Consider the following 16,305-nt stretch of genomic DNA (forward strand, 5'->3'; position numbering starts at 1 on the left):
GACACTATGCACAAAAAAAGGGTTAGCTCCTCCACCGCAGTGTACACCCCACCGACCGGCAGGAAATTCCTCAGTTAGTGAGAAAGCAGTAGGAGAAGTAACAGAATAGATTGAAAAACAGGACAACTCAACTGTAAATAACCAACAAACATAAGAACAGGAGTTGCAGAACATGGGAGGGTGCTGTGTCCCCCAATGAAGGCTCCGAGAAACAGATTTTACGGTAAGCAACCCAAAAATCCTGTTTTCTCGTTCGCCTTATTGGGGGACACAGAGACCATGGGACGTCCCAAAGCAGTCCCTGGGGCGGGAAAGCATACTTCCATCAGGCCTGCGGACTCACCACCGCTGCCTGCAGAATCCTTCCACCTAGGCTGGCATCCACCGAAGCGTAGGTGTGGACCTTGTAGAATTTCACAAATGTGTGAACCGATGACCAGGTTGCAGCTTTACAAGCTGCAGCGCGGAAGCTCTGTGGCGCACCGTCCAGGAGGTACCCACTGCCCGGGTAGAGTGAGCTCTAATTCCCGGAGGGGTCAATCGATGTATGACCCGGTAGGCCTCCAAAATTGCCGATCTGATCCAGCGAGCAATAGTAGCTTTGGAGGCCGGCTGACCTCTCTGCACCCCATCTGGAAGGATGAAGAGAGAGTCTGTCTTCCGCAAAGAAGTCGTCCTAGCTAGGTAGACCTTCATCGCCCTGACCAAGTCCAGCTTGTTCAAGGAGCGGTCCCGAGGACGAGCTGGACCCGGACAAAAGGACGGGAGAACAGTATCCTCATTCAGGTGGAAAGTGGACAGCACTTTAAGAAGGAAAGCGGGCGGAGGCCGCAGAACTACCTTGTCCTAGAGGAGTACCAAGAAAGGAGAGCGGCAAGAGAGGGCCGCCAATTCCGACACGCGCCGGATGGAGGCGATGGCCACTAGGAAGGCTACTTTCCATGAAAGGAGGGATAGGGGAAAGTTCCCTGAGAGGTTCAAAGGGAGGACCTTGCAGAGCCTCAAGAACCAGATTAAGATCCCAAGGATCTACGGGCGCTCGGTATGGAGGAGTCGTATGAGCCACTCCTTGAAGGAAGGTTTTGACCTGAGGACGGGAGGCCAACGTCTTCTGAAATAAAATGGACAGCGCCGAAACTTGACCTTTTAAAGAGCTGAGGGCAAGGCCTGCATCACGCCCTGCCTGAAGAAACGCCAGGACAGAAGGGAGCGAAAAATGTATGGGCAGAATGTCGGTGGACTCGCACCAAGTGAAATAGGCCTTCCAGGTACGGTAATAAACTTTGGAAGACGATGGCTTTCTGGCCCGGATCATAGTATGAATAACTGGATCCGAAAAGCCTGATCGTTTCAAAACCTCGGTTTCAACAGCCACGCCGTTAAATTGAGTGGCCGAGAATTGGAGTGGCAAATCGGACCTTGAGACAGCAGATCTGCCCTGTCTGGAAGCTTCCAGGGGGCGTCCGCGAGAAGGTTGACGATGTCCGTGAACCAAGCCCTTCTGGGCCAATTCGGGGCGATGAGTGACTGGAATTCCTTCCGCCTTGATTTTCTTCAACAGCCTGGGAAGAAGAGGCAGAGGAGGGAATAGGTAGGGGAGCTTGAACTGCGACCAAGGAATGGCCAGAGCGCTGGCGCCCACTGCTAGAGGATCTCGAGCCCTGGATACAAACTTTCCTGTTGAGGCGAGAATCTAGCAGGTCTACGTCCGGGGTTCCCCAACGACTGCATAGCTGAAGAAATACCTCCGGACGTAGGGACCACTCTCCCGCCACTAGACCCTCGCGGCTGAGAAAATCGGCGGCCCAGTTGTCCACGCCAGGAATGTGCACCGCGGATATTGCCGGGACTGAAAGCTCTGCCCAATGAAGAATCTTGGACACTTCTGCCAGGGCTGAGACACTCCGTGTCCCCCCTGGCGGTTGACATATGCCACCGCTGTGGTATTGTCTGTCTGAATCCGGATAGGCAGGCCCTTGAGAAGCCTCTCCCAGTGAACAAGAGACAGATAAACCGCTCGTATCTCGAGGACGTTGATCGGCAGAGCTGACTCCTGAATCGACCATCGACCCTGAACAGTGTGACTGCGGAACACTGCCCCCGGCCGAGGAGGCTGGCATCCGTTGTCACAATCTGCCAGTGAATGGGAAGGAATGGCCGTCCTAGGGAGATGAGAGGAGACATCAGCCACCAATTGAGGGACTGCTTGACCCGGTATGAAAGACGAAATGGGCGGTCCAGGGAAAGAACAGACCTGTTCCACCGAGACAGTATGGCGTGTTGGAGGGGTCTGGAGTGAAATTGGGCAAAGGGAACCGCCTCTGTCGCTGCCACCATCTTTCCCAGGACTTTCATGGTTGTCTGGAGAGATGGAAGTCGTAAGATATGCAGCACTCGCACATCCCGCTGCAGGGAGCAAGTCTTTTCTTGTGGGAGAAAACCTTCGATAGACGATTGCCGAACAATAGACCCAGAAACACAAGACGTTGTGTCGGAAAAAGGCAGGACTTCCTTTTGATGATGAGCCACCCGAAATTGGACAGGGTGTCGGGGACGATGGTAAGACTTTGGCGAGCTTGATGAAAGGATGGAGCTTCGATCAGAATGTCGTCGAGGTACGGAAAAAGAACGAGACCTTTGATTCTCAACAAGGCCATCAACGCTGCCATGATCTTCGTAAATACTCTGGGTGCGGTGGCGAGATCGAACGGCAGTGCAACGAATTGGTAATGTTCCTGGCGAATCGCAGGAATTTCTGATGGCCGGAGAATATGGGAACATGTAGATAGGCATCTTGAATGTCTATTTAACACATGAACTCCTGCGTCTCTATGGAAGCGATTACCGACCAGAGACTCCATTCGGAAATGACGCAGTCGGACTGTCTTGTTGAGTAACTTGAGGTCCAAGATGGGGCGAACTGTACCGCCTTTTTTCGGTACCACAAACAGGTTTGAGTAAAACCCTGTGAACCGTTCTGACTCGGGGATGGGCACGATCACTCCAGAAGTGAGGAGAGAGGCGATGGACGCAAAGAACCCCGGAACTAAGGCAGGATCTTTTGGAGGTTGGGACTCGAAGAAACGATCCCGGGGACGAGAAATGAACTCTATCTTGTATCCTGATGATACCACCTCCCTGACCCAAGCGTCCTCTACTGAGGCAAGCCAGCCGTCTCTGAAGAAAAGACGTCGACCTCCCAATTGGGAAGGACTCTCGGGGGTTCGTTGATAGTCATGCTGATGTGGACTGTCCAGATCTGGATCCGGAGGTTCTGCCCTGGGAGGAGTGAGATCGCCTGGAGGGAGTGGGTCTGAAAGACGCCTTTTTTCTATCGTGGCGTACCTGCGTTTTCTGTTGGTTAGAGAAGTTGTCTGCCGTATTGAAACGGTGGAATGTCCGAAACTGACGTTTTAGCGGAGGTCTGCGAGGCTTGGACTGAGGGAGGAGGGAACTCGTGTCTCCAGTGGCGTCCTTAATAATCTGATCCATCTGGGATCCGAAGAGACGCGCTCCCTGAAAAGGCAGATTGGTAAGAGACTTATCTGAATTCAAATCCGCCTGCCAAGCCTTGAGCCAAATTGTACGTCGGATTGCCACAACGCTGCTTGACGCCTGAACTGCGCAAGACGCGACATCCAAGGAGGCAGAGAGCAGATAATCCCCTGCATGGGAGATCTGGTTGGCCAGTTCGGACAATTGCTCTGGTTGGGCCTTACCTAGGATGCCCTTGCAGAGATCCTCTGCCCAAGTGGCTATGGCCTTCGCTACCCAAGAGGAAGCGAAGGCTGGGCTTAGCACCGCTGCAGCCGCATCGTATGCTTTGCTAAGGATTCTATAATCCTATCATTCGAATCCTTTAGTGACGCCACACCTGAAATCGGGAGGACCGTGCTGTTAGACAGTCTGGACACGGGTGCGTCTACCGAGGGGGAAGCAGACCAGTTGTTGGTGAGCTCCTTGGCAAACGGGTACAGCACGCCGAGGCGCTTCCCTCTTTGAAGGCGCCTGGTCGTATTTTCTCTTTCCCTGGTAAGGATCTTGCCAAACTCAGAGTGGGAGGCGAAGACCCTGGAAGGTGTTTCTGCCCGTCTGAACGAAACCTCCTGTTCTGAGGATTTCGCAGGGGAGTCTGAGATTTCGAAGGTGTGGTTAATCGCAGCAATGAGGTTCTGTACCGTAACCTTCATGTCCGCGTCCAGCTCTAAGATCCCTTCGGATGACACATCCGAGAACGCTTCACCTGACTCGGGTCAGGAGGCACGGGAGGGCGACTGCTGGGAAGGACTATGTGGGGATGTGAGGCCAGGAGGGGATCCCGGCCGGTGATCCTGTCTGGGCCTTTGCGGCTTCTGCTGGCTGGCTCAGATGGAGCTTCATGTGACCTGCTGGACCCTGCAGAAGTGTCCAGGGGCAACTTATCAAGGACGGCTACTATGGACTGAGACACCCTGGTGAGGCCGGCCACAGATTGTGAAAGAGACGAGGCCCAACCAGGAATGGGGGGTTCGCTTTCACGTGGCGCAATAGGTGGCTCCTGGACAGAGTCATGCTGAATGGGATTGCTGCAGTCCAGGCAGAGGGGTGGGGGCAGGCGGACGGCCACGCTCAGCCTTAGAGATAGGATAATGAAGGAGAAAAGAAGAAACCTGCGGAAATGCTGGAAGGTTGGGGGACAGAAGGCAGAGAAGGGTGTCAGTCTGCAGTTGCGAGCTACTCACGATGCGGTGTCCCCAAAGGTGCTGATACACGGCTCGTCTGAAGATGCAGGGCCCCAGCAGAGGAGAACGTGGAATCCCTCTGTGTCCGGCTGACATGGTGATAAAATGGCGGCAGCCTGAGGGAACCAGGATAAACGCGCGCCTTCAAACGAAGAAGATGGGCGGAGCTAGCTGCTGAGGCAAAGAGGGTACCGCCCGCTGCCCACCGCAGGCTCTGAGAGGCGGTGGGTGGTCCTAGAACGGGCGGGAGAGAAGCCCGCCTATGAGAGAGAGAGCGGGGGGGCGTGGCCGCGATGTCAGAGAAGGCCCGAAATGAAGCCGGGTACTAAATTAATGGCGACGGCCGCCTGTCAGCGCGGGGCGGCGCGGAGGTCTCGCAGCGTCGCCGCGGCCACCTCCCTACCTATCACCTGGATCCCCTGCCGAACGCCGAAGAAAGAAGGAGGTGGAGAAGCATAGAACAAGGCCCGCGCAACAGCCGGGGCCCGTACGAATGCGGCGGCCGCCGGGAGGCGCGGGCGGCGCAGAGACTCCACAGTACTCCCTCGGCGACCGCTCCCAAGAATCCTGAAACCGCCAGGGGGCTGCGTCTTGGACTGCATACTCACCTCCGTTTGCAATAAAGGTACCTGATATATCCCACGCTGTCTGCGTCTTTGTGGTATCCGCGTCTCATCCGACCGACAGGCTCTGGTAGGCGAGTGGGTGGGAGGCGGGGGGCGAGGACTCTCCTGATCGCTGGCACGCACCCGTGCTAAGCTGTGGTCCCGCCACTGAGAGCTATGAGGATACGGGGTGGCAGTACACGCCGTACTCATAGTCTCTTGTGGGAGTACAGTAGTGACCATTCACACTGTATCCCTCCGGAAACCTGAAAAGGAACGACGCACATCGAGGTAGATATGGGTCTAATGAAAGACCCGTGTCCACCTCCTACTGACACCAAGCTAAACTGAGGAATTTCCTTCCGGTCGGTGGGGTGTACACTGCGGAGGAGGAGCTAACCCTTTTTTTGTGCATAGTGTCAGCCTCCTAGTGGCAGCAGCGTACACCCATGGTCTCTGTGTCCCCCAATAAGGCGAACGAGAAATTTTTTTTCATTATCACGGATTTATTCAAAACAAAAAACTCAGGCCTACGCCCCTTGCCGGGCACCAGCTGATGCCGTGCAGGCCCCTCCGGAGGTCTTTGTTGCCGGTTGTCCTGTTTGGAAGTCCCAGCAGCGCTGCAGCCTATAATTGGCTGCAACAGTCAAATGACTAGAAAAGAGGGTCAACAGATGTTAGGACTTCCGAAAGCGGAAAACACAGCTTCTCAAGATGGCGGAGACAACTAGAGCACATTGTGCTGGATCACCAGGAGCACTAGAAGAGGAATATACCTCCATATATTATTTTTAATCAATCTTCACAAACATTTTTTTTTTTTTAACAGTCGGATAACCCCTTTACTGTAGTGTAATGGGACTGTCAGCATATAAAAACCTGCACTGTTAATTACATATTAGGTATAGGATAACGCGAATGCATTTCAGTGTCTGAACCCCATATTAACACCTCCATATGATAGGAATGAAGCATACCATTATAACAGGCCCAGTGAAGGGATGTGTATCCGTGATTGTCTGCTATTGCTGGAACCACATCAACAGATACGGCGGTCTGGAGGAGAGCCCCCAGGACACCTATATGACCGCATGCTGCTGCCAGATGAATAGGGGTGCGACCTCTGCAGTCCCGCAACAAGAAATTAGCGCTGTGCTGGAGCAACGCCTCCACACACTCCTCGTGTCCGGTCACTGCCTAGAAGAGGGCAAACAGCTGAAGTCACATTTCACAGAACACAATATTCTATGATAAACTACAGATATATCACATTCACAATACACTACAGTTTTCTGGTCAGCCATATTCTGTATGTGTTGGGCCTAAGAAGCAAAGCAGAAACTATAATTCTTCTATAGGAATGATACAGATCTGTGTTTGGGTAGGAGTAAAGTCTATAAGGAAACCAAGGTCAATTCTGTGTTATTATAATGAATGCTGCATGATTATAAATGTACACCTATAAATTAGACAGGGAAGATCTACTACAGAAATCACTAAAAAGCTGTAGGAACATGTTGGTGTTTTGCCTCCTAAAATTACTATGTCATTTTATGAAGCAAGTGTCACAAATACAATAAAAGATTACTATTTTTAATAAACTCTAAAATAATTAAAACGTCAGAGATGGGAATATTCCCAATACTGCAGCTATTAGCAGCCCGGCACAAAGCCCATACTCCGCTGCTGCAGCAGAGGCACTCCCTTTACAACATGCATCCAGAACAGGAACACATACCCCTCGGTGCAGCGCTGTCCGCCCCCATTTGTCTTTGGCATCCACATTGGCTCCTTTGTTCAGCAATGAATACACACACTCCGTATGTCCGTTCAGTACAGACAGCATCAATGGAGTCCTAAGTAATACAAGGAACAAATCCGAAAGAAAGCAAGCTTTACCGGAAAATGCATCAGTCGGTAGAACTATCCCCCTGTGGCGGACATCCAGATATGCACTTAACCAGGGAACAGAGGTATAAAGCAAACTCCAGCAGAATATAAAGCCAGATAGGTCAAGGAAGTGGGAGGAAAAGTGCCGGAGATGAAAGGCTGATGACTACTGAGGACAATTGTTATTGCATATCTGCAAACGTATAGAAGACTTTATATAGGTAGACAACATCAGCAAGCAGGGGGCTTGGCAGTACTGGCTTGCTGCTAGCAACCGATGCATTTTTTTAAATTTTATTTTAGCTGAATTTGTTTTTAGCTTGTCCATCTAGACTTTGCACATCAACATGGCAGCGTTTCTGTTTTTGTGACATTTAGGCCAGGACTATACAGTGTCCTGTGACAAGATATCCTCAACAAGTTGTGCAAGCAACTTCCGTGCAGTGTGACTGCAAATTACAATTGTGCAGCTATTTTAGAGCTGTAAATTATTGCCCTCCCTCCGAAAATAAACAAAAAGCCCCCCGCAAAGTTGCAGTCAAATGCGAGTTACATTAAGGTCTAGGGTAACGTGGGGGCTCACCCTGTATACAGGAGGCTACGTGGGGGCTCACCCTGTATACAGGAGGCTACGTGGGGGCTCACCCTGTATTCAGGAGGCTACGTGCGGGCTCACACTGTATTCAGGAGGCTACGTGCGGGCTCACACTGTATTCAGGAGGCTACGTGGGGGCTCACACTGTATTCAGGAGGCTACGTGGGAGCTCACACTGTATTCAGGAGGCTACGTGGGGGCTCACACTGTATACAGGAGGCTACGTGGGAGCTCACACTGTATACAGGAGGCTACGTGGGAGCTCACACTGTATACAGGAGGCTACGTGGGAGCTCACACTGTATACAGGAGGCTACGTGGGGGCTCACACTGTATTCAGGAGGCTACGTGGGGGCTCACACTGTATTCAGGAGGCTACGTGGGGGCTCACACTGTATACAGGAGGCTACGTGGGAGCTCACACTGTATACAGGAGGCTACGTGGGAGCTCACACTGTATACAGGAGGCTACGTGGGAGCTCACACTGTATACAGGAGGCTACGTGGGAGCTCACACTGTATACAGGAGGCTACGTGGGAGCTCACACTGTATACAGGAGGCTACGTGGGAGCTCACACTGTATACAGGAGGCTACGTGGGAGCTCACACTGTATACAGGAGGCTACGTGGGAGCTCACACTGTATACAGGAGGCTACGTGGGAGCTCACACTGTATACAGGAGGCTACGTGGGAGCTCACACTGTATACAGGAGGCTACGTGGGAGCTCACTCTGTATACAGGAGGCTACGTGGGAGCTCACACTGTATACAGGAGGCTACGTGGGAGCTCACACTGTATACAGGAGGCTACGTGGGAGCTCACACTGTATACAGGAGGCTACGTGGGAGCTCACACTGTATACAGGAGGCTACGTGGGAGCTCACACTGTATACAGGAGGCTACGTGGGAGCTCACACTGTATACAGGAGGCTACGTGGGAGCTCACACTGTATGCAGGAGGCTACGTGGGAGCTCACACTGTATGCAGGAGGCTACGTGGGAGCTCACACTGTATGCAGGAGGCTACGTGGGAGCTCACACTGTATGCAGGAGGCTACGTGGGAGCTCACACTGTATGCAGGAGGCTACGTGGGAGCTCACACTGTATGCAGGAGGCTACGTGGGAGCTCACACTGTATGCAGGAGGCTACGTGGGAGCTCACACTGTATGCAGGAGGCTACGTGGGAGCTCACACTGTATACAGGAGGCTACGTGGGAGCTCACACTGTATACAGGAGGCTACGTGGGAGCTCACACTGTATACAGGAGGCTACGTGGGAGCTCACACTGTATACAGGAGGCTACGTGGGAGCTCACACTGTATACAGGAGGCTACGTGGGAGCTCACACTGTATACAGGAGGCTACGTGGGAGCTCACACTGTATACAGGAGGCTACGTGGGAGCTCACACTGTATACAGGAGGCTACGTGGGAGCTCACACTGTATACAGGAGGCTACGTGGGAGCTCACACTGTATACAGGAGGCTACGTGGGAGCTCACACTGTATACAGGAGGCTACGTGGGAGCTCACTGTATACAGGAGGCTACGTGGGAGCTCACACTGTATACAGGAGGCTACGTGGGAGCTCACACTGTATACAGGAGGCTACGTGGGAGCTCACACTGTATACAGGAGGCTACGTGGGAGCTCACACTGTATACAGGAGGCTACGTGGGAGCTCACACTGTATACAGGAGGCTACGTGGGAGCTCACACTGTATACAGGAGGCTACGTGGGAGCTCACACTGTATACAGGAGGCTACGTGGGAGCTCACACTGTATACAGGAGGCTACGTGGGAGCTCACACTGTATACAGGAGGCTACGTGGGAGCTCACACTGTATACAGGAGGCTACGTGGGAGCTCACACTGTATACAGGAGGCTACGTGGGAGCTCACACTGTATACAGGAGGCTACGTGGGAGCTCACACTGTATACAGGAGGCTACGTGGGAGGGAGCTCACACTGTATACAGGAGGCTACGTGGGAGGGAGCTCACACTGTATACAGGAGGCTACGTGGGAGGGAGCTCACACTGTATACAGGAGGCTACGTGGGAGGGAGCTCACACTGTATACAGGAGGCTACGTGGGAGGGAGCTCACACTGTATACAGGAGGCTACGTGGGGGCTCACTACATATAAGTGGATGTGTGCAGGCTCAAATGGTATATAGGGGGGGTGTCACCATATTTAATTTTGCTCAATATTGATATTGAGCAGAATTAATTTTAGTGTATTGGTTCGTCCCTCCAAAACAGTCACAGTCGCTCATGTGGTCCCTTGAGAAAATTAATTGCACACCCTGTGCTACACAATTATTGCCATCAAAAGTGACAGAAACTTTAACAAAACCCATGACAGATGCTTACAATGCAGATGTGACCATAGCCTGAGATTTTTAGTTCTATGGCACTATCACCTTAATAGGCTGGGTGCGTTACGGGCATAGCAAAGTGTCACACATGCAAACAAAATGAGAACAGCTGAGCTATGGGAATAGCACAAAGTGCCAACGTATATACGACACAATCAATATAGTGCTGCAGCCTATATGTTGGCAGCTGCTACAAATGTAATTGACTTAAAGGTTTGTACTTACTGTCCATTCCCATCATGAATATCCACTGCCGTCTGAATGTCAGCATTTCCTATGAGGAGTCTCAAACACTCTGAATGTCCGTTAATAGCTAATAAAAATAATTAAAATTGTTCATTAAGTCAACCAAAATAACATGAGAAATAAAATCTAGCCCATTATTTTTTTGTATGCCATACCTGCTGAATGAATGGGGGTCCTTTTGACAACATAGTCTTTAACTAATATTGATGCCCCTTGATTGATGAGAACATCTACACATTCAACGTGTCCTTTGAAAGCAGCAAGATCCAGAGGAGTCCTGCCGGTGCCGTTTCGTACATCAAGGTCAAGTAAAGACTGCACTAAAACCTCCAGGGCTTGGTGGTGCCCATGGAAGGCCTAGAAAAAAAATGCACAAGATTTTTTTTCTTTTTGCAAGGTAAGCAGATGCTATGGTGCATGCTTTATATTTCTTATTATTCTTATACATTTATATAGTGCCATTTATTCCATGACGCTTTACATGTGAAAAGGGGCAAATATAGACAAGTACAATAAACATGAGCAATACAAGACACACACAAGTACGGAAGGAGAGAGGACCATGCCCGCAAGGGCTCACAGTGGTGAGGTGTGATCTTGATAGGAGGGTGGAGAAGTTGGCTTTGGAGGAACAGGGCTAAGCAGCTAGGAGGGGCATTGGGGGCTGTGGGCCAAAGCTTTCTCTGATCGTAGCTATCTTCTGCTTAAAGAAGGAGGCAAAGTCTTCAGCGGTAATGAGAGGAGGAGGAGATGATGCTGGGGAACAGAGTAGAGAATTGAAAGTGTTGAAAAGCTGTTTAGGGTTGTGAGACAGGGAGGATATGGGAAATAAGTTTGTTTTGCAGCAGTGAGCGTGGACTCGAAGCTGGTGAGGGACTGCTTGTATGCAGTTAAGTGCTCGGCACAGCGGGATTTCTTCCATCCCCGCTCAGCAACCCTGGAAGCCCGTCTTAGTTCTTTGGTGAGGTTGGTCAGCCAGGGCTGCCTGTTGATTGTACGAGTTTTGCTATGTGCTAGATGTTTGTACTTCCGCACTTCATAAACGCTGGATATCTTTTGGAAGGTTTTGGTACTTTTTGGGTCTTTTTTGGGCAGATAACCTGTCTTATTTGTAAAGCTATAGTAAGCAATAACGCATGTCTTCCTACAGGAGAGCTTGGCATTTGGCTGTGTACTTGCCTATGGGATGTATCATATGTAAGGATGATATTGAAAAGGAGCATGTTAGCCAATTACACCTGATGCTTTGCGCCATAAAGATGCCAACGCAGTGGCCAATCACAGTGAGGGCAATGAGCAGCTCAGTATTTTATGCTGTCTCAAAAAACTGTATGTGACTGAAATCCCCTTTACATCTGATTATTTGACCAAAACAAGCAAAGCAAGTTTTGTGAGATGTTTATTTTGCCTCAGAAGCCAGTTTCCAACATGTAAAATCTAGATCTGAAATGATCATTTTTTCTGGGTACAGAAACAGTGATTGAAGAGACGCAGATCTTTAGGTTAGAAACATTATAGTAGATCCTTAAAGAGGTTGTCCACTACTTTTCCATTGATGACCTATCCTAAGGATAGATCATCAATGTCTAATCAGCCGGGGTCCGACACCCATGCCGATCAACTGTTAACGGTGTCGGCGACCCCCAGTACTCACTTGCTGAGCAGCTTTGAATAGGAGGCTGATGCGTAGTACACTGAGGCGAGCCATACAAGTAGATGGAGCAGCTCGGCAAGTGAGTACTTCCGGCTAGCGGCCGCCGACACCGATAAGAGATCAGTTAGGACTCTGAATCCCGGCCGATCAGACATTGATGACCTATCCAAAGGATAGGTCATCAATGTAAAAGTAGTGGACAACCTCTTTAATCTCTCCTGAGATTGTACAGAGCATTACTATAGAATTGGAATTTTACTATTATACATAAATATTAGCTGCATTAAACATGGTAATCTATCATACATGGAACATTAATATGAAATTGAAAATATTTCACTTTTTTGCTAATTTAAAAAATAACTAATTTAGCGCTATCATGGATATTTAAGGTAAAACTCTGCTCATATTACACGAAATTTTAATGGTACTGTCAGCACAAAATTACTGTTTAAACCAAGTACAGACGCTCTGTGACCCCTTGGTGTGGTCAAACATTTATATACACCTTCCCACCTGCTCGTTTTCTATCCATCTCCGCCCTTCTCTGGCTCTATAAAGTCAGAGCTGTCAAAGAAGAGGAGGGTGGAGATAGAGGGAAACAAGGAGGTGGGAAGGTGATTATAAATGCTTGGCCACGACAATGGTGCACCGTGCGCCTGTACATGGTTATCACACTCATTCTGTACTGACGGAGGCCCCTTAAGACAAACCATCGATGGATGTGTGTGGCATATTTAATACACTTTAATGTTTTGGCCACTTTTTCAATCTTTCTGAAGAGATCCTCCATGGTCATAGTCCCTTTTAGTAAGGGAAATCTTGTACAGAATGTCTGTAGGTATATTTCGGGGGTTGAGGAACCTCCTGTACTCTCTATTAGGACATGTTGGGGGTTGTAGTTGGCATTCCCTGGAGAGCCCCAGGTTGCTGAACCCTGATCTAGATGTTGCATATTGCAGTTTCTGCTATTTATAAGTAATACACATAGCTAGTTTACTCCCTATTTTTCAGGACTACCAAGGCATCTAGACGCTCAACATACCCATCACCGGTCTGGGGCTGCATTCTTATTTTTGAACAGTGGGTTGCCCCAGACTGGCGATTTTTCTAAATATAATCTAGTAACCATAAACCTTTCAAATGTATCCCTAATGTCCTCTGAAAGAAAATGACTTTGGAGCAAAACACTGTTACGAATGTCTGGGATTTGGTTCCCAGAAATGCAAATGGTATCCCACAACCACTTCCGATGTGAAAGTGTGAGATCTTGCCATTACGACTAGTCTAATATGTGTACTATGCCATTACCGATCAGTAATATCTTTTACAAGCTGTTATTGAGTGATACCCGCTGTAAAGCATCGGCAGCTTCGGCTAGATGGAAAGAGCGAGATTTTGCAATATCTCACTCTTTCAAAGCAAGACCGACTGAGATCCGGCTTTGAATGCTGTGATCTCACATCCCAGATCTTTTGTGGGACATTAGGGATACTTCTCAAAAGTTTTGTTGCTAGACAATATTTAGATAAATCACCAGTCTGGGGACGCACACCACTGTTTTATGAAATATAAAGGGCAGCTCCAGCTTGGGGATAGGAACACCTTAAAGTGATCTGGTCTCCATTAAAACATTTTAACATGCAATCCAAATTGACCTTTAAGAACTTACAGCTAAGTGCAAAGGACTGATTGGTGCACGGGTATCTGCCTCATTCAGCATGTCCGTACCTGACGTTTCCATAAGCTGAAAGAAAATGGTAAAGTACATTAACAATCTGTACATTTACAGTATGAAAACAAGAAGCACTCAGATACTCAACACATAGTAAATTATTGCATCATACAAGAAAACTTCTAAAGTGAAGGGCAGAACATTAAACTGCTGAAGATTAGAGATGAGCAAATTTGCTTGGGTCTCTGCTTATTCGGCAAGCTCTAGCACTTACCGAATAAGCTGCAGTGGGAACCCGGCTTCCTGGATCGTGCAGTCTCATCAGCTGATCGGCACCACAGCTGCATGTGTCGCAGCTGTGTCACAGCAAATGCATGGAGAGCCCTACAAATAGGCTCTCCATACGTGTGTGGTGACTGTCACACAGCCGCGACACATGCAGCTGATCAGCCGGAGCGATCCAGGTATCCGGGTTCCCTCTGCAGCTTATTTGGTAAGTGCTATAGCTTGCCGAATAAGCAGGGACCCGAGCAAATCCGCTCAATTCTACTGAATATTTAGTTTATTGCATATTATCTCAGCAATTTCTAAGGTGCGGTTTCACAAAGAAAACCCCTTATAGAAGGTGGGGGGTCCATGTATTAGCCAATTATACTGAAAGGGGAAAAATGCCATAAAACAACAAAATAATCATTTCTTACATGGCATACTACTCTGCTCTGATAATCCAAGTTTGTCTTTGATTACTGTGCCACAGTGATGCCAGTCTACTCACGTGACCGCTGCAGTCAGTCAATGGCCTCAGTGGTCTTGTGCCATACACTGCAAAGGCCAATGAATGGTGGCAGCTGTCAAATGGGTAGATGGGCACATCATCACTGGGCTGTAAGCACAGAGTAGAAGAAAGCACTGTAATGTGGAACTGGATTTATCAGGCAAATTAGTTTGTACTCTGATGTAATGTCGTCTTTTGTGAAATTTTTCACATCTCAGAAAACCTCCAAATCATTTCAAAGTTTATTAAGAAAAAGGATTTACTTACAACATCTAGGGGAGTTTCTCGGGCAATCTGCAAAAATTAATAAGATGAGGTAACGCTCACAACAACTTTTGTAGAACTGCCTGTCTACCTTATACGTGAACTTATTTGATCTTATTACAAAGCTTTGAGCCAAAATACAGACATTTTTTAATTATTGCACTTTTTTTTAATTTATTTAAAGACCCTCACTGCATAGCTATAGATCAAAAAGTCACGAGAAAGATATTTCGGTTTTACATATCAGGGCATAATAAAATATCTGGTCCATGGAAGGTCCTAAAATTAGGAAAATACAAACTCAACTCCACATGACAAACCACAGGGTGTCATTCATTTACCTAAAAACTAGGCCAAATGTTGAAGGTGTGTGAAAAAGTAATTACACCCCAGGAGTCAGCAGATTGTAAAACTTCCTTTAGCTGCAATAACGAAGTAATAATTTTCTGTCTGATTTTATTAGTCTCTCACGTTATTCTGGAGGAATTTTGTGCGACTTTTTATAACATTACTTAAGTTCATTTAGATTTGCGGGCATTCATTTATGCACAGCTCTTTTAAATGGGTTGTGTCATCGCTCATCTTCAGGACACACCTCTCCCCTGACTCCTGGCTTCTTACAGGCTGGGGCGTTACACGCTCCTTAAGGTTGACAGGTCGGACCAGGTAGCACGACTGCAGCACTGGTCCCAACGGTGCACTCTCACCATGCTGATATCAGAGGGAGTATTGCATCTGCACCTGAGGAGAGAAAGGGACTGAAGGCACTAGATCCAGACCAGCTTCAGAGAAAAGTATGCAAGCCCTAAAAAGTAAGTGCTTGTAAAAGTGTGCTGTGTGCCAAGGAAACCAGCCACCTCTGAAAGACTGTAGCGGTCACTGGTGTGCTAATAAACAAGCAATAAACTAGAACTCTTTGATGTATAGCGCAGTTCATGGTCAACTCAACCACTGCAAGGAGCCCAGATCCTGTTGCTGCAAAACAAGCTCAAATTATTATAACTCCCCCACTGTCCTTAGTAGTTCATTTGAGGTGTTTGTGCCGATACGCTGTATTTGGTTTCTACCAGTTATGGTGCAGACTATTATGGCCAAAGGCAATTGTTCCAGGGATCTTGTGGTTTGTTAATATGCAACTGTGCAAACTTTAGCAGTGCTGCCATGTTCTCTTTGGAAAGAAGAGGCTTTTTCCTGGCAACCTTTTCAAATGAAGGCATACTTGTTCAGTCTTTCTAATTGTACTGTCAGGACCTTGAAGATTTAACAAGCTGAGGCCTTTAGTGTCTGAGCTGCATGCTTTGGCGTTTTTGTAAAATGCATGAGCATTGCATGATCTGACTTTGGGGCGAGTTTTCTCGGAAGCCCATTCATTGGGAGATTGTCATCAGTCTTGAATATTTTCCACTGGTTTCTAATCTTCCTGGCTATAGAAAGATGGACTCCAAGTTGTTTGGAAATGGTCGTCTTCTAACCCTTCTCAGACTGCTTCTCTAA

At 48.6% G+C, this 16,305-nt stretch overlaps 1 protein-coding gene across 2 annotated transcripts in view; it reads right to left on the reverse strand.

The window, feature by feature from the left end:
• ANKRD28 (ankyrin repeat domain 28) overlaps positions 1–16,305 on the reverse strand; it is a 200,781-nt gene that overhangs the window by 32,578 nt on the left and 151,898 nt on the right. For both annotated transcript variants that reach the window (XM_073550723.1, XM_073550722.1), the window contains exons 16-21: positions 14,815–14,841; positions 13,770–13,844; positions 10,599–10,800; positions 10,423–10,510; positions 7,065–7,182; positions 6,304–6,523 (exon numbers count right to left, since the gene is read on the reverse strand). In XM_073550723.1, coding sequence (XP_073406824.1) covers positions 6,304–6,523; positions 7,065–7,182; positions 10,423–10,510; positions 10,599–10,800; positions 13,770–13,844; positions 14,815–14,841 — 730 coding nt within the window. The remainder of the gene's footprint in view (positions 1–6,303; positions 6,524–7,064; positions 7,183–10,422; positions 10,511–10,598; positions 10,801–13,769; positions 13,845–14,814; positions 14,842–16,305) is intronic.

This window comes from Dendrobates tinctorius, unplaced genomic scaffold (assembly GCF_039654945.1).
Source record: "Dendrobates tinctorius isolate UK_male_01 unplaced genomic scaffold, ASM3965494v1 ptg000167l, whole genome shotgun sequence".
Lineage (NCBI taxonomy): Eukaryota > Metazoa > Chordata > Amphibia > Anura > Dendrobatidae > Dendrobates > Dendrobates tinctorius.